Source organism: Numida meleagris, chromosome 2, assembly GCF_002078875.1.
Source record: "Numida meleagris isolate 19003 breed g44 Domestic line chromosome 2, NumMel1.0, whole genome shotgun sequence".
Taxonomy (NCBI): domain Eukaryota; kingdom Metazoa; phylum Chordata; class Aves; order Galliformes; family Numididae; genus Numida; species Numida meleagris.
Window position 1 is genome coordinate 119,671,540 of NC_034410.1, and position 24,423 is coordinate 119,695,962.

The 24,423-nt window shown below is 43.4% G+C and overlaps 1 protein-coding gene across 2 annotated transcripts in view; it reads right to left on the minus strand.

Moving 5' to 3' along the window:
* The window catches only part of ZNF704 (zinc finger protein 704), a 103,687-nt gene that overhangs the window by 32,554 nt on the left and 46,710 nt on the right, over positions 1-24,423 (minus strand). For both annotated transcript variants that reach the window (XR_002434743.1, XM_021385430.1), the window contains exon 3: positions 4,127-4,230. Coding sequence is in view for 1 of the 2 variants with exons in the window: in XM_021385430.1 (XP_021241105.1) it covers positions 4,127-4,230 (104 nt within the window). In the remaining variant the exon portion in view is untranslated. The remainder of the gene's footprint in view (positions 1-4,126; positions 4,231-24,423) is intronic.

The following is a 24,423-nucleotide window of genomic DNA, read 5'->3' on the forward strand; positions in this document are numbered from 1 at the left end:
AGCAATAAACTGGATGCTCAGTAAAGAAAAGTGAAAGCCTTAGACACAGAGAGGACAATTACATCTACCCCACAGCACGCAAATTACATTTGTCAACAGCCATATTCCACACTCGATTTTGTAGCTTAGAAAAAAAGTATTTTTCTAAAAACAAATCCAGGGCAAATAACCTGTTTTAGAGCATGAACAGCAATAAGCACTCAGATACTGCATGCACAGTTAAGGAAAAACATTCAAATACATTCTCAACTTTAACCACGAACACACGACTGCAGTGGGACGTAGGAGCAAGCTCCAAGCCACTGCTCCGCAAAGAGGAGAGAGACCCCGGGAGGAGGACACGTGTTGTGAGCCCCAGGACACCAAGTGCATCTGTGAGAACAGAATCATCATCCAAATACTGAAACGCCAAAGGAGACCATAATGGCACTCTCACTGCCTTCTTATAATCTGCCAGCGTACACACCGCTGTCAAATATGACTCCGGGGTAATTGAGGTGGTGTGTATCCTCAGAAGGATATGCCTTTTTTCATTAGGTGTGGGGTTTCAGATGTGGTTTTTGTGGCCCTGCATTGCTTCCCCACCTATCTGCTGGGGGAACCCCTCCCTCACTGCAGCAGCTACTCGGCACTAGGTTCTAAGAGACACCCAAGCCAACAGGTCAACTCCATAACATGGTGGGGGGGAGTAACAGCGCTGCCTTTGCAGTCTGAGGCATGACTTGAGCCATATTTTGTGTGCTGAGGTCCTCAGGAGCTAAACGCTGGCGTGTCACTCCTCTCAGCCTCCGAAGGGCCTCTGGCAGGAGAGGAATGTTGGGGTCACCAGCAAAGGTGTGGACTTAGCACGTCCAGCAGTGCAATGCCAAGCACCGTGGGAAGCTTCAGGTACGAACAGGGCTTGGGCACGTGTGCATGGGTGGTTTGGTGAGCTTTCCCCAGAACTCAGGCATCAGGAGTTTTCCCAATGGCACCATAGGTGTCTGAGTATTGTGCAATACCCAACTTTAGAGTTGGCAAGGAAGTAAAATTTTAGCTGTTAAAGAAACATTATTTATTCTAAGTGCAAGACAAGAGTCCTTTCAAGTCACTGCCTGCATTTAAGAGTTCTACAGAAGTCACTCCTTCATTCCTTTCCCATTTCTTGCAGTTAAATTTAACTAATGACATCAGCAAGAAAGAATAACATCTGCCAACTGCTACTAAAGCCTTACCCCAACCCCACTTAAATGGATGACTTTGTTACCCCTAGTTCAGTTGATTCTGGATGAAACTCTTAATCATTAACATCAGCTGCTCATAAAACTGAATTTGGTGCTTCATCATGTAAGCACAAGTATAAAAAGAGCTGCCTGCACAGACAGTAGCCAAGTCTCTGCACTCACTGACTGGGGCCACCGAGCACAAACCCCACTTTCCCTGAAAAAATAAATCCTGTTTGCAAAAGGACATATAAATTTCCTGTAGCTAGTAAATAACCATATGAAAATGTAATGCTTTGACTCATGGCTACAGCCTTCTGAGTTTTCACATGGCTGTCATCGAGGTAGGCTTTGCTTCTTGTAAGTATCTGTGCTTGAGTCTCCGGCCAAAGCCAAGAAGTATGGCTGGTATCAACTTGTGAACTTTGCATAGTTGAACATTTCCCTTCGTTCAAATAAACAAAGGAAGCAGCGCTCTTTCAACTACTCTTTTCTGACACATTTACAGCGGTAGTTTGTATCTCAGGGTTTACAGCTCCTCCTCACCTTAATGAGAAAGAGATTTAAATCAAGAACGTTTTAAAAGTAATATGTAAAAGAAAGGCTGAATGAGGTTGACAACAGGAAAAAAAGAACAAACACTGGTTCTCATTAATACTAACAAATCTGTCAATGTAAAAGAGATTAAAATATAAATAAATGCAACTTACTCTTACTTTGGGGCTCTTTTCACATTGCTGGAGTTGCGTGAAAGAGAACCAGACCAAGCATTACTCAGCTGCAGAGAAACAAGGGCCAAACTCTGATCCAGGTTATGTGGGCAATCATCCCCAGTAGTTCCAGCAAGGATCAGACTTCCACATCAATGCTAATATTATTATTTTTTACTTCCAGGCAAAAGAAATGTTCCTTTTATTACGTTGCTGCTTACTGCCTCTTTTTTGAGGGGAAGGGATGTACAAGGAATTTGTTGTTAATAGATCCGTACCTCGTACTGCTAAGACTAGAGCCCAGCCTTGCCGTACCAGTTGAGTCTTAAATTATTCCATCTTTGCATTTTTATTGAAATCTTCAGTAATTTTCCACTTGGGAAAAATTAAGATATTCAGGGAGAACGTCCTCAACAACAGCTTCAAAATCTTGTCCAACTACTACAAATATCTGTACTGCTTTTTCAGGCCTGTCTTTCCAGATTTCAGGCAAGATGAAAACAATCTATGTGAAGGAATATCAAAGAGCACTCCGCCTGCATAAAGAAGTACCAAACGCAGCTACCAGCTACCATTTAGCTCTTAGCAATTCAAAGAGGCTTCTTTGGGAGAGCTTCCCAACCAAGAGATGCCAGCTAATGTGCACTTTGGGTGCTGTCACCTGCTCGGCCTGCCGGAGGTGACTGATACTACCCTGCCCCACAAGCAGGCACCGTGCAGTGACAGGGATGATAACGGGACCCCAACATGCCCCAGCCGCTCCGACCCCACAGGGCTGCCACCTCCAGAGCCTTCTCAGCGGTCACCACAGCAGTGATGAGAATAAACACTGCTGGTTTTAAACATCTGGAAGGTGCACGCCACACACACAGATGGCACCCATGGCAGCTCATGGCTGGACTTCCAGCTACTGAACCAAATGGATAACACATACTCTGCAATAACAGAATGGTTTGGGTTGGAAGGGACCTTTAAGATCATCTAGTTCCAACCCCTTGCTACAGGCAGGGGCATCTCCCTCTAGACCAGGTTGCTCAAAGCTCCATCCAGCCTGGCCTTGAATGCTTCCAGGGAGGGGACATCCACAGCCTCACTGGGCAACCTGTTCCAGTGTCTCACCACCCTCACAGTAAAGTATTTCTTCCTGATATCTAGTCTAAATCCACCCTCTTCCAGTTCAAAGACATTTCCCCTCGTACTGTCACTACCTGCCCTTATAAAAAAAATCTGTTGAGTATGACACCATTCAGAGGGTCATCCCTGGTAATAGTGAGACCTGAAAAGAGTACTTTCCTATTAATTGCAATCTGTAAGTATTCCTCTTAGCACTCACTTACAGCACGAGGGCAGTTAGCATCTATTTTAAAAGCTACAAGTGAGTAAGAAAAGTCATACAAACAATGCTGATACATCCTAACGAGGGGGTCCTCATTTAAGATTACTCCTTAAAAAATACCAGTTTTAACCATCTCTCGTAACTCCAGCCAAGCTTCTATAGATTAATCACGATTCCTTAGCTTTTCCATTATGATCACGTACTTCTTGTGCATTTTTATCCGGGTGCTTCGTGTTACACCATGAATTAAGCAGCCATGTAAGGGGCTATGGGTCTGACAGCAGGCCCCAGAGCTGCACAGAGCACACATAAATGGAGCAGGAACTCCAGACCCTACCCTTAGGCAGAGCCGTGACTTTGCAGACCGGCAGTGCTCAACTCTCAGCCAAGGGCTGCAGCCTATGGACTCTTCAGCTCATCACAGAGCTGAGTGACAGCTGATCTCAGTGCTGCATGGGCTGGAGCAACTGCCGGCACATGTACTGCGTATGAGCAACTGCAAACACACTGCTGGGAAAGGCAGAGCCTCAGTGAGGACAGAAGGTTCTGTGGCGTCGGTTCTCCCTCCTCTCCTTCATGGCCAGAGGGCACCCCCCACCTCACGGAGCAGCTCACTGGGAAGGAAACACTTCCTTCTCCTTTCTGCCCATCCCGCACCCGCGGCCTGCAGCATCTCAGTGCTATCCCAGCACCGCCACCTTCCAGCCTCTCGCGCCTTCTCCTCCACCACACTGCCACTCCTACAAACCAGCTCCTACCGCCGCTAGCAGACCACTGTGCCAGCAAGCAGAGCTGCTCTTCTCCTTTTGGCTCCCTGCCCCCTGCACCACCTGTTCTTCGTTCCCAGGTGTGGGCTCTTCAGCACAACACAGGCTTACCGTTGGGCCGGATGGGAGGGCTGCGAACCAACGGGCTGGTGGATAAACTGGTCAGTACCATGGCTGCTGTCACTTTATCCATGTCCAGTTCTTCCAGAGATTTTCTAAAAGACAGCAAAGGGGAGGCAGGAGACACGTCAGCAAGTATTTCAGTTGTTCTGTGTTTTGGCTACTGAACAGCAAACCAAACCCTAAGACAGCAAAGCACAGTGACAAAGGCAAGCAAAATCCTGCAAGATTTCCTCTTCTGTCAACCTGAGCGCATCAAGCGGCTACTTTATGCACACCAGCTCACTGTTAATGGAAAAAGCAGTGGAAAAGAGAATACGTCTTCAGAAAAAGTTGTCAGGATTACTGTGACCGTCCATTAGTTTGACTCTGTTCCCTTTTCTCAGCATTGTAGCTATTCATATGCTAAAAGCATACACTGCTCTCTGTAGGAACCAGAACAGAGGGATGACATCTTTTCTTTGTTGCTCCATCGCAATGCTCTTAATGCCCCGACACTCTCTCTAATCCTAATTTTTTCCTAATCAGACTATTAATTAGTTCAAACCCACATATACACAACCCATGCTCTCTCCACCTGTACTGTCCTTTGGTTTTAAAGCATCTATTCAGACACCACCAGCCACGAGCCAACGGTGACTGCAGAAGTGATGCTGCAAAGGGTGGTCCTCGCCCAGCCAGCAGTCTCAGCTCCTGAAATAATTCAGCTTCTTATGCTGGCAGAAAACTGATGTAGAAAGTCAATGTCAGCGGATCCAAACAAAACTCCCAAACCACCAGGTCCAGCAGACTTTGGCTCGCCACCATCTTAGGACTGCGGAACTCAGGCAGCTTGGTCACCCAGAGGAGCAGGGCATAATCTCCAGCCCCCTTTCGGGAACCCCATCCACTGCTCCCAGTTGTTCCCAGCTGGGGTATGCCAGGATGGCACACAGAGCTGTCTGACACTTCAGATGCTGACTGTATCCAGCGACCTGTGTGCAGCAACCTCAAATCAACTGCAAGCCCCATTTACCAGAAAGTATGCTATGATCTTAATATTTCAGTGAGTACACCTCAACCTTCTCCATGGAACGGTGCACAGCTGCTTTCTGGATGATGCATGGACCCCTGAAGATGTCCATGAACACTTTCATGCCAGGCAACATAGCTCTTCATGACTGTCTTTTGCAACACATCAGTGCCTGGAACTGGATGCTGATGATTGATCCTGCTCCATTCTGGTTACAGCCACAGAAATCCTCCTTCCATTCAGCCAGTGTTTTTGCAAAGACCACGTGCTCCTCTCTGGGTCTCCGCAGCATTGCAAAACCACACTACAGCAGCTGTTGCAAGTGTTTGCCACGCTGGTGTCAGTATTTCGGAGTCTACAGACCCAGAGCTAATCCCAAACACAAAGTTCCTCCAAATATTCTGTAAATTTAACTTTTTCTGGTTCTTCTGCATTGATGCATTTTTCTTCTCTACAATGACTCAGACTGTCACTCTCAAAATCCACCCTTTGCTCCGATCTGGTGTCAGTGATGCCCCAAATTGTCAGCAAGGGCATCTGTGCCCCAGATGAACGTTTTCACATAAGGTAAGCAAAGGCCAGGAATAGTCACGAGATGCCCCTCTCCTTTTCTGTATGCCCTTGCAATTACAGAAATGCTTTTCCCTCACCTGATCAACTTAACAATATTTCAATATGGAAAGCCCAAGTAAATACAACCTCATTACATACAACCCATTTTGATTTCCAGCCATTTTCACTACTTCCCGCTCTTGAGATGCATCCAGCTGCCCAGCAATGATGCACTCTTACTTCCCACCCACAAGAACTGTAGCAGCTACAAGTGGTGCCTTATGTGAAACTGCACCCAAACACACTTTTACAGCTTGGCTCGTAAAAGTAAACGCTCATTTAATGCATCATTCAGCCAGCACTGCTGGAGGAACAGCAGCCTTCAAGACACAGGCAAAGCACAGAACTGAAGACAGGAACCACTTAAGCCATCTGCATTCAGTCAGCATCACACTGAGTCAAAACCTTGAGACTGCCCCCTTCTCTTCCAGCTTTCTGTGCTGGAAAGCTGAACCTGCGTGCAGCTGCTCAACAGTATTTGTACCCAGCTGGGAGGAGAACTGCTCCATTACAAACCGATTGTTCACAAACCATTTATTCCACTATGGCTAATGTGAATTTCTGCACACTGAAGTTATAATCCCTGGCATTGCTTAAACAACTACTAGGTACAAGGAAATCTCAATCAGTCGTAAAATCATCTACTGCACCAGCTACAAATATTTCTTTCCTCTGCTCCCACAGCCCAGTTCTCAAATGCAGTCTCCCTGCTTCTGCCTGGATACATTCACACCAGTCCAGCCTGCGTTCAAGACTCCATTCTGGAGCTTTAATTTCCAAGTCTTCATATTTGCATCAATGTCCACAATATCCAATGTGCTTTCTAAATCCAAATGCAAGCTAACAGATTAATTTTAATAAACTGTCTTAGATATAACTCACAGATATTGGAGGACTGTGGTGACAGACCTCTTGGCACCGTCCTGTATCTCTCAGCTTAATGGTTTCCTACTTCCTTGGCTGATTCCTCTAATACTTTACACCTGGCCAGCCCAGTATTTAAAATAGGCCTTTTCTTTAATAACCAAGCTCAACTTAAATGTACATGCTACCCTCACTCACTGACAACCTTAGTCTGTCTTGCTGATGAATTTACCACTTTTTTGAAAGTCATTTAAGAAACTCCATCTTTCTCAGAGCTCTCTGAACTTAAGACCCAAAAGATGAACAGAAGAGGGCAAGCCTAGGGCCAGGCAAGTGCCCCAGCCCACCCACTTATGCAGAAAGCCTTCATTCAAACCTCCGCATACCACCTCTCACTGATGGCCAGGGCCAGCCCTAGATGAGACTTCTGGCAGAGCCTCCTGCAGCACCACAACCCCATGCGCCATCTGCAGACCCCTGCAAGACCTCATTTGGGTTTTAACGTTGAACTGATTCACTTGAGCCTCTGAGGGAGGTATTCCCCTTTGTTTTTACGTTATTTGATCAGGGATGCTTTGAGCTGTCCCCTCGAAAAGCCCCTGAAGGCAGCTATCAGCCACAGAATCAGAAAGCTGATACAACATCCAGGACCCCACTGTCACATCCCACACCCAGCAGCTGACTCTCCCAAGGACCTACGATTCCTCACAGGACTGAATTCTACTACTGAACGCTACTGTGCCATTAGCTAGATACCGCTCTCCATCCAAAACCCAGCTGATGGGAGTGGTTCACCACTTCTGTTGGTGAAGTACCACATAAATATGCATGAGTGCATGTCACAACCAGAAAAATAGTTCAGTATATTGAAACTGCTCTCTCCCTCCCACAGTTGTTCTTCTAAATGTTCATACACAGACCCACCTTTAATTATTACTTTCTCCACCCGATTATAAGCACAGCACATCGAGGTGGTCACACTGAGTGCTGTATCAATACTGATAGATAAACAAGTTGTTACAGGCTTTTGTACTGCAAAAGTATAATTCACCATATAACGAATTGTTGTAATCAGTGTACTAGTAATAGTAGACGTTCTTCCGAAAGAAGGGAAAATCCTACATTGCATTCAACAAGCACAATAAAAACACTAAGTTTCTTCAGTTCATCATTAATGACAAAGGCAATGCGCTAACAAGGAAGCAGCAGGAAAAACAATGCATGTGGCTGCAGCTTCACGCATCTGAAATAACTAGAGATCTACCGTATTGTGCTAAAATTATTATTAACCCATAAAATAGCTTACATTTACAATACTTGGTTACCCTTTAACAACCCAAACTTCTGACAGTACAGATAAACCAAGGAACTGATTTTGCTAGCTGCTGTTGTGTTTGGTTGTTGATTATGAAGATTAAAAATTAACCTGCTTTACAAAAAAAAGAAAGAAGCAAAAATTCTACAAAGAATGATTCACAGAAACAGTCAGAGGTCCTGAGCACTCTGTGGTAGAAGTTGTAACTTCTCAAAATGAAGCAAAAGACAAATATTTTCAAAGATTATATTAAAGAACTACAGTACCATAATGACACATCTTAAAACATAAGGGAGCGTTACTATTTACACATCTGAAAAGAGAACGGGCGTTTGATATCTGAAGCACAAACACGGTAATATGATGCAGTAATTAGATGCTAGGGACTTATGCCCATATTGGCTACACATATAATAAGCCTTTTCCACACTAACTCTGTAATATTTGCAGACTAGTTCCTATAAAGAGTAATTGTCCTTTCTGCATCCTTCTTTGCTGTTCTGCTTATACACAAGCAATTCTGAGGATGCTAACAGCTACAAGAAACAAATTACGATCCAAGTCTTTATTATACAAATACAGGACATTTTTTTCTGAAAAGCATACTTGAGATTCTCAAGGAAAAGAGAAAAAGGCATCAAAGGCCACCTCAAAGTTCTCCACCTCCCTCAGGCTGATCTGATAGACTTTGGGATTCAATTATTCAAAGCATCCTTGGAAGCCTGGCTGGTCTGTTAGGGGCTAAGCAGATTTTATTGAGTCATCAGTAGAGCTGATACTGACTTTCTCTCTGGACCATAATTGTTTAAAGACAATAAAGTGCCTGCAAATCAGTCGTAACGTATGGGAGGCATTATTCGCAAAGTGATTTTCGGCATCTTGGAACAGAAAATGTGTTTAACAGGAGAACTGCAGGGAAAGCAATTGGTAATAACAGAGTGTTTCCTGAAGTCTTTCATGTTTCCTCACATCAGACAATGCAATCACTTTCCCTCTGGCTCTGCAAAAAAAAAAAGAAAAAAAAAGACTCTAAACCCAGACATTTTTCTAGCTATCCTTAAGAGTGCTAACACTTAACAGAAAATAACCTATCAATTTCAACAACCATTTCAGAGATGGAGATAACCACACAAACATGAGCACTCAGTTCCATGAGCAGTTGATATACTCCTCCCTAAAGCAGGAGGAAGATATCTCTAATAACAAGTTCTTTTTATCACTGCCTCCTAAGAGCCTCCTCTGGCTTCTTAAAGTTAGCTGAAGCTTGAAATGTTCAGATCGGAGAAGGACTGAACTCTCGGTCTCCTCCTCTGATCTGCACCATATGAAGCATCAGTGTACTGGGGTAGGCAGTGGAACACTGCTATAATTACAGAATTGTAGAATCACAGAAATCATTTGAGTTGGAAGAGGTCTTTAAAGGTCATCTAGTCCAACTCTCCTGCAATGAACAGACACTTGCAGCTTGATCAGGTTGCTCAGAGCCTCATTCAGCCTGACCCTGAACATCTGCACAGATGGGGCATCCACCACCTCTCTGGGCAATCTGTTCCAATGCCTCACCATCCTCACAGTAAAAAAAGCTTTTTCCTTATATCCAGTCTGAATCTCCCCTCCTTTAGTTTGAAGCTATTTCCCATTGTCCTATCACAACAGACCGTGCCAAAGAGTCTGTTCACTTCTTTCTTATAGCTCCCCTTTAGATACTCAAAGGCCACTCTCAAGTCTCCCCCGAGCCTTCTTTCCAAGATGGACAACCCCAGCTCTCAGCTTGTCCTTGCAGGGGCGATGTTGCATCCCTTGGATCATTTTTGCAGCCCCCCTCTGGTTGCATTCCAACAGGTCCACATCTCTCCTGCACTAAGGACTCCACATCTGGACACAGTTCTCCAGGTGAGGCCTCACCAGTGCAGAGTAGAGGGGCAGGATCACCTCCCTCGCCCTGCTGGCCACACTTCTTTTGATGCAGCCCAGGATATGGTTGGCTTTCAGGGCTGCAAGGGCTCATTGCTGGCTCACGTCCAGTTTCACATCCACCATTACCTGCACGTCCTTTTGGCAGGGCTGCACTCAATCCTTTCATCCGCCAGCTTGTACTGGTAGCTGGAGTTGCCGTGATCCAGGTGCAAGACCTTGCACTTGGTGCTGTTGAACCCTACAAGGTTCACCTGGGCCCACTGCTTGAGCCTGTCTAGGTCTCTCTGAACGGCATCCCATCCCTCGAGCATGCTGACTGCACCACACAGCCTGGTGTCATCCACAAACATCCACAGCCATCTCTGCTGAGGGTACACTCACCCCCACAGTCGATGTCACTGATGAAGATATTAAAGAGCATTGTCAGCTCAGTACTGACCTCTGAAGGACATCACTCATCGCCGATCTCCATCCGGACACTGAGCCATTGACCATCACTCTCTGGGTACAATCTTGTAACCAATTCCTCATCCATCAAACAGTCCACCCATCAAATCCATATCTTTCCAATCTGAAGAGAAGGATGATGTGGGGGACCGTGTCAAAGGCCTTACTGAAATCCAGATAGATGACATCAGCAGCTCTCCCCTTGTCCACTGACACAGTTACGCCATCATAAAAAGCAACAAGGTTGGTCAGGCACTTGCCCTTGGTGAAGCCATGCTGGTTATCTCATGTCACCTTCTTCTCTTCCATGTGCCTTAGCACAGCTTCCAGGACGATCTGTTCCATGATCTTCCCCAGCACAGAGGTGAGGCTGACAGCTCAGTAGTTCCCTTTGTTGCCTCTGTCCCTAACTCCCACCCATAGGCTTTTAACTTGCTCATGGCCATCCTTTCAACAACTCTTCACATTCTATTTTTTTTCCCAATGTAGAGGGCAATGCCCCCTCCCCTCCTTCCTTGCCTGTCTATTCTGAACAGCTTGTAGCCATCAAAAGCTACACTCTAGTCACGGGAATCATCCCACTAGGTTTCAGTGATGGCAGCAATGGCATGGTTTTCTAGCAACACAGTGGCTTCCAGCTCCTCCAGTTTGTTTCCTAAGCTGTGCACACTGGTGTACAGACACTTCAACTCCACCGCCAGCCTTGCTGTGTTCATTCTTTTTAAGTATTTCCCTTGAGTTTTCTTGTAATTACTGACTGGCGATAAGGTTGATGATTTTTAATTATTTCTATTTATGCAGAGTATTTAAGAAAGCCAAATTCAACAACGGAAGATAAACTGTAGTTGGCACAAACAATTTTATATATTGAAAAAGTTGATCCAGTGAGTAATTTTTACTTTTCAAACAACCTTGATTTAACAGGAAAACTCATCTTGCCGAAGAGCCCTGAGGGCAGCAACAGAAGCTGAAGTAGGAATATGACGCTGAAATTGGCCACTTCAAAACAGAGTAATCAAATAAATGGTAATCACTTCATAGGCAACGAGTGCAAAGCAAAAATTAAATTCAGAAAGGAATAACAGAATCCTGCAGAGAACTGTTTTCCCTTACAGTCACCCACAATCCTTGAAGATTTCCTGGGAAGATTTTCTGTTCCATCACCTCTACGTTAAAAGGCCACTTGCTGGTGCAATAAGTAAATCAGCCTCTACAAATCGTGTCTTAACAGTGCCCTGAAGCAACAGACCAGTTATTCTAGATATTATCCAATCTATTCATATTCATTCCTTCTCTGCCTTTGCTTATTGTTTCTGTTCAAGCTTGTTCAAAGGCACATCCACTTTCATAAATGGGATCATTTCAATGGTACTGCTTACAGGACAGTAAATTTTGCACTCCTGAATAACGATGCGTTCTACAGGAAGAGCTGATGGACCACTGGCTACATTGCCCCTGAGGCTCTTGCTAGGGGAATTTTGCCTTTCCCCAAGGAAAATACAAAATACCATGCCAGAAACATCTTGTTCATCCTTCTTTACCATTTATCTATAGTCAGCAGTATGATTCTCACTTTAAATGAATTTAACTGTAACATTCCCAAAATGTTTTGTAATATCAATGCCAATATACAACCCTAGTGTATATATGGAGCAAACACACCAGTTACTGGTTTAGCACAATTTATCTACAAAAAGTTGCTGTAAGTCAAACTTAATAGTTTATTTAACTACCTCCATGCAGCAACACACATCTCTTCTAATATAGTATATGTTTGCAAAACACTTTACAAAGCCTGCAAGTCTCCAGCCCATTTATCCTCATTTCTGCTCACCAGCTACTAATACGAACAAGACAGCAAGCACTTTCCTCACCAAATCCAATCAGTTTCATGGGGTCAGTGCCAGTTGCTCTTCACTGTTAATATTTACATGTTTAGTCATTTTTACCCTTTTTTTTTTTTTCACCTGAAAGTAAACAGAATTGGAAATAAGTCACTGCTGCAAGGCTGTCTACAGCTGACAGAGCATTGAACAAGATCTGAAGAGCAGAGACAGAAATATGTCTGGGATGTCCCTCCGCTTCCTGCCAAGGTAAAATATTATATCTCAACATTAAACTGTAGTTTCTAAGGCGTGAGCCAACAGGTCACAGCACCATAAAGCTTCCAGCACCGTCCTTGATACTGAAGCAATTCAGGGTCACACCTCAGAGCTGGCTGGGTTTTGTTCTTCTCAATCCATTAGAAATCTGTTTCAGAACAAGATAGGCATAAGTCTAGCTCATCTTGTCACCTCTCCATTTCTGCCTTCCTTTCACTGATATGTCCTTGGACCAATTTTGCAAGGCCATACTGACAGCAGTATCTGTGATAGCTGGTATAAAGCTGCTTAGCCAGTGCTCACACAAGCTCCATTGGAAATCATCCAGTCATGGCTCTTCACATGGGTACCCCTTCCATTTCCCTGGTCATCCTATAAATCCTTCTTTGCTCCCTGCTGACAGAAGTGCATTCTCCATGAACAGAGCTGTTCCAAGTGTTCTTGGTATGGTCTTGCCCGTACCGTCTACAAGGACGGGAGCACTTCCCAGTCTGCAGAAATACCTATGGTTTGACTCACAGTGATAGCTCACTCATCCATAACAAGCACTATAAACCCACAGCCATTTTCTTCATCAGTTACTTACAGCAAGAGAAGTTGCAATTAGTAGGTAATATTGAACTTTCTTCTCCCTTTTGAGAGGCTGACAAAAATGTTTCCTTAAAAACTAAAAGCAACAAACACAGTAACTGAAATTTATCTTTATATTCAACCCCATTACGAGGCAAATTTACATCATTTTTATTCCTCTGTTTTCTTTTTTATCCAGGACAGCCCATTACTGAGATAAGAGCTCTTACAGATATTTTTCAGGAAGGCCAACAGGGTACCAGTTGCAAATACCAGGCATGAATAAACTCACATTTATATTTGGGGCCATTTGGTTCAGTACTCTGCAGCCAGCACTGACTGTTTCAAAGGAAGATGCAAGAGGGATCTTACTGTGATAAACACCATCCCAGAAAATAGAACTTTCCTTACACTCTGTTAACAGATTAAAAAAAACACAAACAAAACACTCTGTATCTTCCAATGCATTTACTGTCAGCTATAGCTCTGGATGCTTCTTTTCCACACTATCTTCCTCCTCTGCAAGCTGCCCTCCTGCCTAGGCTTCATTCATATCCCATGCCAAGGAGCACTGCTATGTAGTCATGTTATTCAGGAGATGAATATTACCTTTTATCAGGTTTGGTTTGGTTACTTTTCTGATTTATGTTGTTTTCCCATTACCAGACAGGGAGAGCAGAAGCTCCAAGTTCAACTTTTGCTCACTGTTGCTTTATTTCCCCCAATACATTTCCTTTTTGAGGTGAACGTACACAGCAACTTCAGTTCTCCTTTCTGCCAATATTCATCAAGCCACAGATCAGGATATGCTCTACTGCTGAGGACAAGGAGTTCAACCAAGCTCATTGATTCCACACCATGATATTTCAGGAGAGAGGGAAGCTAATTTTCTGTCTGGTTAATGATGTGCACATGAGCTAAAGAAGAATTAGGTCCTTACGTTTTAGGAAAAAGCGTGCTAGATTACAGACTGAAGTAGATATTAAAAAGAAAAAATAACCACCCCACATTAAAAATACATTCTGCAGTAAGTAAAATCATGTCGCACATGCTCCACACTCCGTAATTCCTTCCCAGTGTATAATCTCATTCCAAGTCACATGCACTTTACCATTAAGCCTCATATTTACAGATGAGAGGTTTCAGTTGTTTGGTTAAAATGCACTTGCAATTCAAACTTCACACTGTGAACTGATGAAGTATTAACACCACATCTTCAGGTCCAGCCAACATCAAGCGTCTCAGCAAGGGCACCTGATTTCTAGTCTCTCAGGAAACAAACACAGCACACAGACCTCTCTTCACATAACCCTCTTTTATAAAGATGACATGTATTTAGCCAATCTCTCCTCTTGTCTTCAAAACAATAGGTTGACCCTTTCAAAGATCTCACTTAACAACTTATTTCTCAGGAACCAAGTGCAAAACTCACAGATGGTCACCTTCTCACTACAGCTGAGAAGAGATCAGTAGAGTTGAGATCAGTCTTCTTATCCCATAACTTAAAATATTCTTCCTTTGCTGCACTGATATCTACTATTTTTAAAATTGTGGATATGAAAACAGACATTACAGAACAACTAAAATTTGACAGACATTCAAGGAGATGGGGGACACCTGTCTTGTTCTTTTTGGTTTACAACAGCCTTTCCAATCTGTTGGAGGTCGCTTATTTTTGACTCATTAAAGCTTGGTTATAATCTAGGACTGTTCAGCCTGGAGAAGAGGAAGCTCAGGGGAGATGTCATCGATGTGTATAAATACTTGAAGGGAGGGCACAAAGAGGATGGAACTAGACTCTTTTCAGTGGTACCTTGTGCCAGGACAAGAGGCAATAGGCACAAACTGGAACAGAGGAGGCCCCATATGAACATGAGGAAGCACTCCCTTAGGCTAGCATTCGTCTACATTTCCCCAGACCTGTCCTTCCTCTGCCTCACCTTTAGAAATTATGTTCTTATTAGGGCTATTTGTTACATGTCCTGCATAGTCAAAAATCACAAAACTAGACTTAGGGTTGTGCTTTCAGAACATCCTACGGACACGTGTCAAAATGAGCAAATTGGAGCTGAAGCTAGAATCTGCCCCTGTAATTGAGACTACCACAACACAGTTATATCAAATTATCAAAAATCAGAGGTTGCACAGTGAAGCAGGTGGGTGGATAACACACTGTTTGAGAGCAGGGGAAGATTTTATCTTTAATAATCTGCAACTGGCAATTTTGAAAACACAGCTTCCAAGTGACAGAGAACTGAAAAAAGTTGGCAGCAGCAATTACTACCCATGATCCTACCAGGACAGTGGAAGATTTGGGCAAATCCAATCTGCACATTATTGCTTTGAAGTTTGTTTCTAAATATGTACGATCCGTAACATCATTATAAGAAAAGATGACCACAATCACTATTTGCATTTTGAATGAAGAGACAACTTTAACAAGTGTAGAGATATTATGAAAACAAAAATGGATGTGGAACTACAATTAATTTTTTTATGCGATAAACCACCACGAAAACACAAAACCAAAGAGAGATATCAGCAAGGTTTATAAGCACTCCTGATCAAAATGATTCTCCAAAGTCCTTTTAACACTGAACCTTCACTGTGCTATAATGTTTCATTTTTTAATTATTTGAATGCCTTCCATTTAGAACAATGAAACCACTGACACAATATGTACTATCAGAAGAACAAACATGGCTTAACTCCACTTACTTTCACCTTTAGCATTCTCATCCTAAATTAATCCTTTTTTTTTTCATTATGAGAAATTAACTGAACTGTGACCTACAGATATCAAAACCAAATTAAGAATACAATATCCAGCCCTCGCCTAGTACCAGGTCCAGCTTGTTCTCCAGTTCTTTTTGTTAGGAGAAAACAATTTCCTTGTTAACACACCTATATATGAAGTCATAACGCTGTTGTACAAAGTGAGCAATGTGAAATTTGTTCCTGCAGGTTTTTAAATTACATAGCAGAGCAAGTTGGTTTTTTGGTTGTTTTTTGTTTGTTTTTGTTTGGGAAAACGCTGCTGTAACAAATACCAAAGGTAATAATAACCACGACATAAAATTGCCAGTCATTTGCTGTGGGTCTGATATTATGTTCATGCTATCCAATCTCACAAGTTGATAAAGTCACTCCTGATATTGAGAGGTACATGAACTACAGGAACCTTCACCTAAAGAAATCATAACAAAGATTTAACCATGATGAAGACACCATCTTTATCTGTCCCTCCTACACTGCACTGTGCCTACAGAAGCCGTATTCTACATAAAATTACAGAAGCACATCGCCATCATTTACCAAGGTCATATTTAATATGGAGTTTTGAAATGTTCAAGTTACAATTTATCCTATTCATCCTTATTTCTACTTTAAATTCCAAATATTCCATTACAGAATACATTTGTATTCCCGTTTCCACATAGAGAAATGCATTCTTTGCCACTGCTAGACATTTTTCATTAGTTTTCATTTCTTTTTTTCTATTATCATACTGTTAGCACTGGCATTATTTCTTCATCTTCACACAGCAACCTACAAGAGGCTGTGCATACAATGCCCCATGATAAAGAATGGCAGTATTTATAGCCATACAGGCATTGACATTTAAACTTTTCACTAGAAGTATTGAGGTAATGCTTAAATTACTTAATTCCATAACACAGTAAATGCTACCTCCTTCTCCAGAACACGGAGAAGACCAAGAGGAAAAACGTTATTAGTTTAATCTTAATTTCATATCCACTATAAATTTAGGCTTGGAAAGCAGAAAGGAACTGCGAACGTGCAACACACTGCTTTACATGCTGCTAGGCAGACGGTCCATAATTTCCATAAATTCAAACACCTTCTCGTCCTCAGCTTCTCCTGTCATCTGTCCCTCTGATTTGTGATGCCCTGCTCCAGTATTCCAAAGGTCCCCTTTTATCTGGACACTGGACTTCCCCCATAACTCCTGCCTCTTACAACCACCAAAAATCCTGCTGCAATTTAACAAAAATTCAAAAAGATTAAAATAAGTAAAACCATTAATAAATCTTGTCATAAAATAGATGAAGAGGAGTGAGAAGCTGTCAGTTGAGGTTTGGTGCCTGCTTATCTTCCACTTAGACCTCACGCTCCCTGCAGCACTTGCACAAACCCAATCTCCTCCTCCCCCCTGCCCTGGGAGCTATTTAGGGCAAAGGAAGTATGACCTTAATGGAGAATGAGTTACTTCTCCATGGATAACTATCTGGAAATAATGTTCACCTGACAGCAAGTTTTAATAAGACACAAACCTGACCATTTCCAGAGACAGATTACATCACTACCCTGTAGCTCTGTTATCTGCATTCTCTGCGACCTGCAGCACTGCAGCTACACGTTATCTTTGCAGAGCATTAGAGTGTTTCAGCAATTTAACATTATATAAGGAATAATCTATCTTTAGAATTTCCATAATTTCTGATTTTTTTTTTTTGCAGGAAAGTTAAGACAGCTGAGTTTATTCCTTCTCCTCTGCATCTCTCAATAGAGAATGAAAAACTCCAACGCAGCCGTAAGTCCCCAGCAGGACTGCCAGCACAGCCTGACCGCAGCCTGCTTTTCTACCCTCACCCGTTGGCTTTTCAATACATATAAGCTGTATTGTCTTCTCCTCATTTCCCGTCCAAAACCTCTTCTCATACACACAGAACCTTGCTTCTCTTCTCCTCCCAAGCACCGCTCTGCAGGTCACTGATGCCCCCTCCTTCTCCTTGTCTTACTGCAGCGCGAGTCCTTAGAAAACTTCCCAAAAAAGAAGAGATGGAGGAAGGAAACTCTTCCTGAGCACAGCACCTACCCTGATCCCCACTCAAGAAGACCCTTCTCCCTCCCACTGCCTGACTCTGATGGCATGGAACAAGAGGTGTGCCCAGTACAGAGTTCCCCATGCAGTGGGGTTGTTCTCCATCACATACACAACAGGTTTTGCTGTTCACACAGCAGATCTGAGCAGATGAGTGAATCTAGGCCAGCATCTTTCTTTACAGCATGCTGCGAATGAGGAAGCGCAGGCTGATCCTTCCAGGCTGTGCCTTGTGAAATTCTTCCTCCAGCTCGTGTCAAAGCTGTTGGCTCAGGAACTCGGGAGCTGGGTTCTCATCCTGATGGGAACAGGCCCTGGGAGCCAACCGTGGAAGCTGAAGACCGACACAAGAGTAGGATGCAACAGCTTGCAGATGGAAACTGTGACCCTACAGCACAGCACTCTTCCACCCCAGTGCTGATACTGTCCAGCATTTTGTACATTATCCCAAATCCTTTCTACAGGGAAAGATGCAGCTCTTATAGCCTCAATCACTGTGGCTGGAGCTTCACGAGTAGACTGAAGCTCACTTCCTGGTTTGCATGATCCAGAAAGTACTGACCGTAGAGAGCACACAAAGAAACCAAAGTGAAAGAAAATCGGGGTGCTTCAGGCATCACTCAATAAGTAAAAAAGGAAAACACAGCCTCAAACCTGGGACTTCAAGAACTTTTGGACTCGTAACATGGCCAACTAAAAGAGGATAAAACAACATTTATGAGAAGTGGCTTGGAAAGTGGCCTTATGTGCTTTGGGCAAGCTGCTAACAGTGAAGCAACCCAGAGTAGAGCCTGCTGCAGAGCCTGCGGTATCTGCACTGCGTGGAGGTCCTACCAAGGCTTTGATAATGCACATTTCATTTGAGAAAACTGGGAGGTGAGAGCGAGGAGGAGCGCGCGTGCACAGAGAATCAGAAAAACATCATTCTGCCATTCACAACTACTGCTGTTCTTTCTATATCCAGCCTGCCAGCCTCCTGCGTGGAACCTTATGGGTGAATTTGTGATCCATTAATTTCATTTTAAATAAGTAACCATGTATCAAATGTGTATTTGTCCTTCATTTTAAAGGAATATCTTGTAGAGTCATTAATTTACAACGCCAGGAAGTCACAGGTTTGTGTCTGCATATGATCCACAAACAGGATTTGCTCACAAAAAGCGTTCAGCTACAGCTATAAACTGCAACACGCAGAGAACGATAAATCACTTTGAAGCAACCGTACATGTCACAACCTCCACAAACGTTTCACAAGCAAAGCCATTACAATAATAACACATGCTTTGGGGCCGATTTTTTCTTCCCTTGTTTTGTGGCAAGGGTCATGTTTTGAAGAACTGAAAATAAACCAAGGGCAGCCTCCAAAAGCAACTCTTGTCATACGCCTGCTCTCCCCACTGAAGAGCAGGCCAAGGGGGTGCTCCGTCACAGCCACAAACCACGGCAGGGGCGGCACCGCCATTACACAAGGTGCCCACCCGCTGGCAGCTGCACGTCCCCAGTGCGAGCACTGGTCTCACCTGCCTGGCAGCTAAAGGCCTTCCCTGCTCTTAAGGTACCTTTGAGGATCCTGCGTGTGGAGGATGAGAAAGCTCTTTTGCCCAACTCCCATTGGTCCTCCACACTGACTGCCCATCGCCAGGATGGGTGCTGCTGGAGGGAGCTGGGCTGGTCGCTGTACCTGCGCCTGGTGATGGAGCAGTCCACGGATAAACTGCCAAGGCTTGTCCATGGTTTAATCACATCTCTGTGACACACACCTCAGCAACACACACCCCTTAGCCAATGGAAGACAATCTGAATCACAGAATCATAGAATGGTTTAGGTTGTAGGAGACCTTAAAGATAATCTAACTTCAATGCCCCTGCCATGGGCAGGGTTGCCAGTCGCTAGCTCAGGCTGCCCAGGACCCCATACAATCTGGCCCTGAATGCATCCGGAGATGGGGGCATCCACCTCTCTGGGCAGCCTGTTCCAAAAATGCTGGGCTCCAAATGGATAGCACTAGCTATAAACACACAATAAAGCATATCCAAAAAATGAGAAAAAACTTTTGCCAACTTCTGCGATTCACACCTCCTCCAGTATACTTCACTCCCAAGCAACAGATCTGCGACACATTTAAATGTTTGTCTATCAATATAAGAGAAGACAACTGTAGCACTGTGCAACGTATGGTGGGCCGGGCCATGTGCTGCCAGCTCCAGCAGAAGATGCTCAGCTGGTACGCAGCCTCAGAGGAGCACATGGGACTCCTTGAGTCACTCAATGGAGGAAGACTTGCCAACACTAGCATCTTTACAAAATATTTCATAAAAATCTAAAGCAAAATAAGATTTCGTTGTTGCATGTTTGAAAAACAGTCACATTTCTCCAGAAATGACCAGAAAAAGACAGTAATTTGGGGCATGCAACCTAACAACTTGGAAGGGTGAGTTTTTCAGAAAACATTAAGGCAGTGAGTATGGTAGGAAAAAAAAAAATCAGAAAACAAACTAACACAGAAAACAGTTGTTGCAATCATACAATGCAATCAGCAGCCTCTCACATGGCCCTTGAATCAGAGATGCACAGAAGTAAAACTGATTTCACATTTTAGCCTCGAGGGCATCTGAGCTATACAAGGAAGCCAATATGTCTGGCACAACCTTACTGAACTAATTACTGCCATGGAAGAACAGTCAAGATGTTGTACAGACAAAGTGCAGTAACCAGAAAGTAAGCAAAAACATATTTTTGATTTATCTCATTTTTATTCATGAATAAGCAGCTGCTTTCTCCATCGATTTTAACTAACATTATTTTAGAAATATAAATCACAGAGGATTCACCAGGGTTGGAGAAGCATGTAATGTTTAAAATTCCCTTCCCAACAACTCTTCCAAGTAGCTTACAGCTGAGAGTGGCACCCAGCATGTGAGGGCTGTGCTCAGTATGCTATCAAATACACTATGGAACACCTTCTACAGCATACATAACACAGAATCATAGAATGGTTTGGGTTGGAAGGGACCTTTAAGATCATCTAGTTCCATCCTCCCTGCTACAGGCAGGGACACCTTCCTCTAGACCAAGTTGCTCAATGCCCCATACAGCCCAGTCTTGAACATCTCCAGGGTGGGGGCATCCACAACCTGTTCCAGAGCCTCACCATCCTCACAGTAAAGAATTTCTTCCTAATAGGCAGTCTAAATCTATCCTCTTCCACTTTAAAGCCATTTCCCCTTGTTCTGCCTCTATGTGCCCCTATAAAAAGTCCCTCCCCACCTTTCCTGTAGGCCCCCTTCAGGTACTGAAAGACCGCTATAAAGTCCCCTTGGAGCCTTCACTTCTCCAGATTTAAGAGCCCCAGCTCTCTCAGCCTGTCCCTGTAGGAGAGGTGCTCCAGCCCTCTGATCATCTTTGTGGCCCTCCTCTGGACCTGCTCCAACAATTCCATGTCCTTCTTGTGTTGGGGGCTCCAGAACTGTACGCAGTACTCCAGGTGGGGTCTCACATGAGCAGAGCAGAGGGGCAGAATCACCTCCCTCGACCTGCTGGTCACACTTCTCTTGATGCAACCCAGGATACAGTTGGCCTTCAGGGCTGCAAGCGCACATTACCAGCTCATATTGAGTTTTTCACCAACCGACACCCCCCAAATCCTTCTCCTCAGAGCTGGTCTCAAGCCATTCTCCACCCAACCTGTATCTGTGCTTGGGATTGCCCTGACCCAGGTGCAGGACCTTGCACTTGGCCTCACTGAGCTTCATGAGGTTGGCATGGGCCCACCCCTCAAGCCTGTCCAGGTCCCTCTGGATGGCATCCCTTCTCTCTAGCATGTCAACTGCACCATTCAGCTTGGTATCATCTGCAAACTTGCTGTGCGTGCACTGTATCCCACTGTCCATATTGCCTATAAAGATGTTAAATAATACTAGTCCCAGCACCGATCTCTGAGGAACACCACACATCACCAGTCTCCATTTGGACACTGAGCCACTGACCGCAACTCTTTGAGTACGACCATCCAGCCAATTCCTTATCCAGCAAGTGGTTCATTTGTTCATCAAATCCATTTTTCTCCAATTTAGCAACCAAGATGTTGTTCTGTACAGTGTGAAACGCTCTGCACAAGTCCAAATAGACAGACTTCAACTTCTACGAACAGAAGTTTGTAAAAAATGAACACTTTGAGCTTTTTTTTTTTACCACAAACTTTAACTGTAGTCCTTAATTAACCATTAAATTGAGTATCCATTTTCCATTTCATTTGTGAAGTTACATACATTAATCAAATGAAATACGATACTCTTATTATGCTTACGTAACTAGCAAGCTCAGTCCTATGGAGGTTGTGATTTTTACTGCTTTTTTATTAGATGGAAACTGTGTATCTTCAAGCTACGTCTTATATAACATAGCACAGAGCAAAGTGGTATGTACAGACTGAAGGATTTCATTATACTTACAGTTTGCATTTTTCCATGTTATATTGTTGGGAGAATTCACCAGCTGAAATTTTGTTTTAGCAGCCTGCAATCTTTTGTGTTACTGAGTAAGAAGTACACATGACAAAACGTTGGTTTTTTTTCCTCTCTATTACACTCCAGAAATATTTTATGAAGTTGTATTGTCTCCTCTATCTCTTTGTTAAGATGTAATTTGACAAGGTAACTTTAAGAAGCTGAACACAGCTTGCTAATGTGCCATAGCAATTCATTATGTAACACCGTTTAAAATTCATTTATAGCGGTGACAAGAATATAACTATTGGTGAAAAAAGAAAATAAATACCTGCTGTACTCAGAAATCAGCTGACAGCTCTGGTGAGTTGCTACTTGCTTTAATTTCCATTAAATTCCCCCTGGAGAAATTCCCAGCTGAGAACACAAAGGACTCAGCAAGAAGTTTCTGCAAATACTTTGCCCCTTTAGCCAAAGTGATCCTTTTCCCTGTGCATTTTTTAAGTCAAAGTGAGGAAATCAGTAGTTGGGTGCATGACTGGCTAAGTCCCAGCCTTGTGGATACAATCAAAAAGCAGCGCAACCACTACTGCGCTGCACAACATGTTTTGAGAAGTCCTCAGACTGGAAAAATCAAATGGTAGATTAATGAAAACGGTGTGTTTTTTAAACTATTTCACTTTTTATTCTGCTAGCCATAAATATGAAAGATTTTGTCCTGTAAAATTAAATTCCTGCCAACAACTTTACCCAAACGTTTTTTTTCCCTCTAGAACAGAACTTCAATCCACCCAGAAAATGTCTATTTGCCATTATGACATGCTTAGAAAGCATACGTATTGTGGCTTCAGTCCTACTAAAGGGAGTGCAGTGATTTGCTGCATTTGTTTATTTATCTATTTAGGGACATGGAGTGCAGGATTAAGCAACAGCTAATTGGATAAATTGTCCTACATTTCCAAACCAGGAAAAATGTTCCTATTTTCTTAAAACTCATTCTGGAAACCATGTGCTGAAAGTGGCCACATAATAAGGTACACGATGGGACACTTCTAAAAAAGAGGTTTCAAAATAAAAGCTCCCCAAAATACTCAGTAACTCACCAGGAACACAAGCTGAAATATATCTATCCGTACAGCACAACACAATGGAAGTATAAGAGTTAATCAAGTTAGCTCCAAAACAACTAGCATGGATCCCAAGGGGTAGGATACTCCCAAAGAGTAAAATGTTGTACTTTTTCTAACCAGAAATCCAAGCTACACCTGCACTGCCAGCAGTAGGGGAGCAAGCCCTGTTGGTCACGTACGATACTAAACCCACGCATAAGCTGACCTGGGATTCAGGAACCAAGCTTCTTCCCCTCATAACAATCTCCCCAGGTACCCAGTGAATGTATAAACAGATCGGAGAGATACAGGATGGACAGTTCTTCACCCACGTGCACTTGCCTGCATCTCACACCTGCAGCCTCAGCCTTCCTTCCCTCTGCTCAGCCCCATCTTCACCACACCTGCAGTGAGAACCATCTCAAAAAACAAGGCAAATAATAGAAAATAACAATATTCAGACAGCTTTGGTAACAAATTCTCAACACCTATGCCTGTATTTCTTATGTTTTTAAATGTAGTACCATGCTGCCTCCAGATAAATTAATTGTTTCCTGGGAACAAAAAAAATGCAACTGAGAGCACTGACCACCCTCATTTTCCCGCAAGCCACTTGCAGTCACAGTCTATTTGTAGATCCCATATGCCTCTTAGCCACCTGAATTGAAGGATGCTTTCTGGTTGCAGCTCTGAAACCTATGTTTGTATCCTTAACAGAACTAGCATGAAAGCAGCACTCAATCTCCCTCCAAGTCCCTATACCAAAACCTTAAGATTTAACTTCAGTGCCTAGATGTGCATGCAAGTTTTTCAGAACAAGAAGTCTCTTGCACTTCATCAACAACCTTTACGAAGGTACCTGCTGTTGACTGAAAAGCTTAATCATAACTACAGTCCAAAGATTTAAACATACCCTATCCTGCTGTGCTATTTAGCTCCTTCCAGCAGATCCCCGAAAGTGCAGTAAAAGTGCAGTAGTCCCAGTTTTACATATGGTAAGTCAGCAGAAGAAGAGTGAAGGCGTCTTCCCACAGCATTGGCTGTGCAG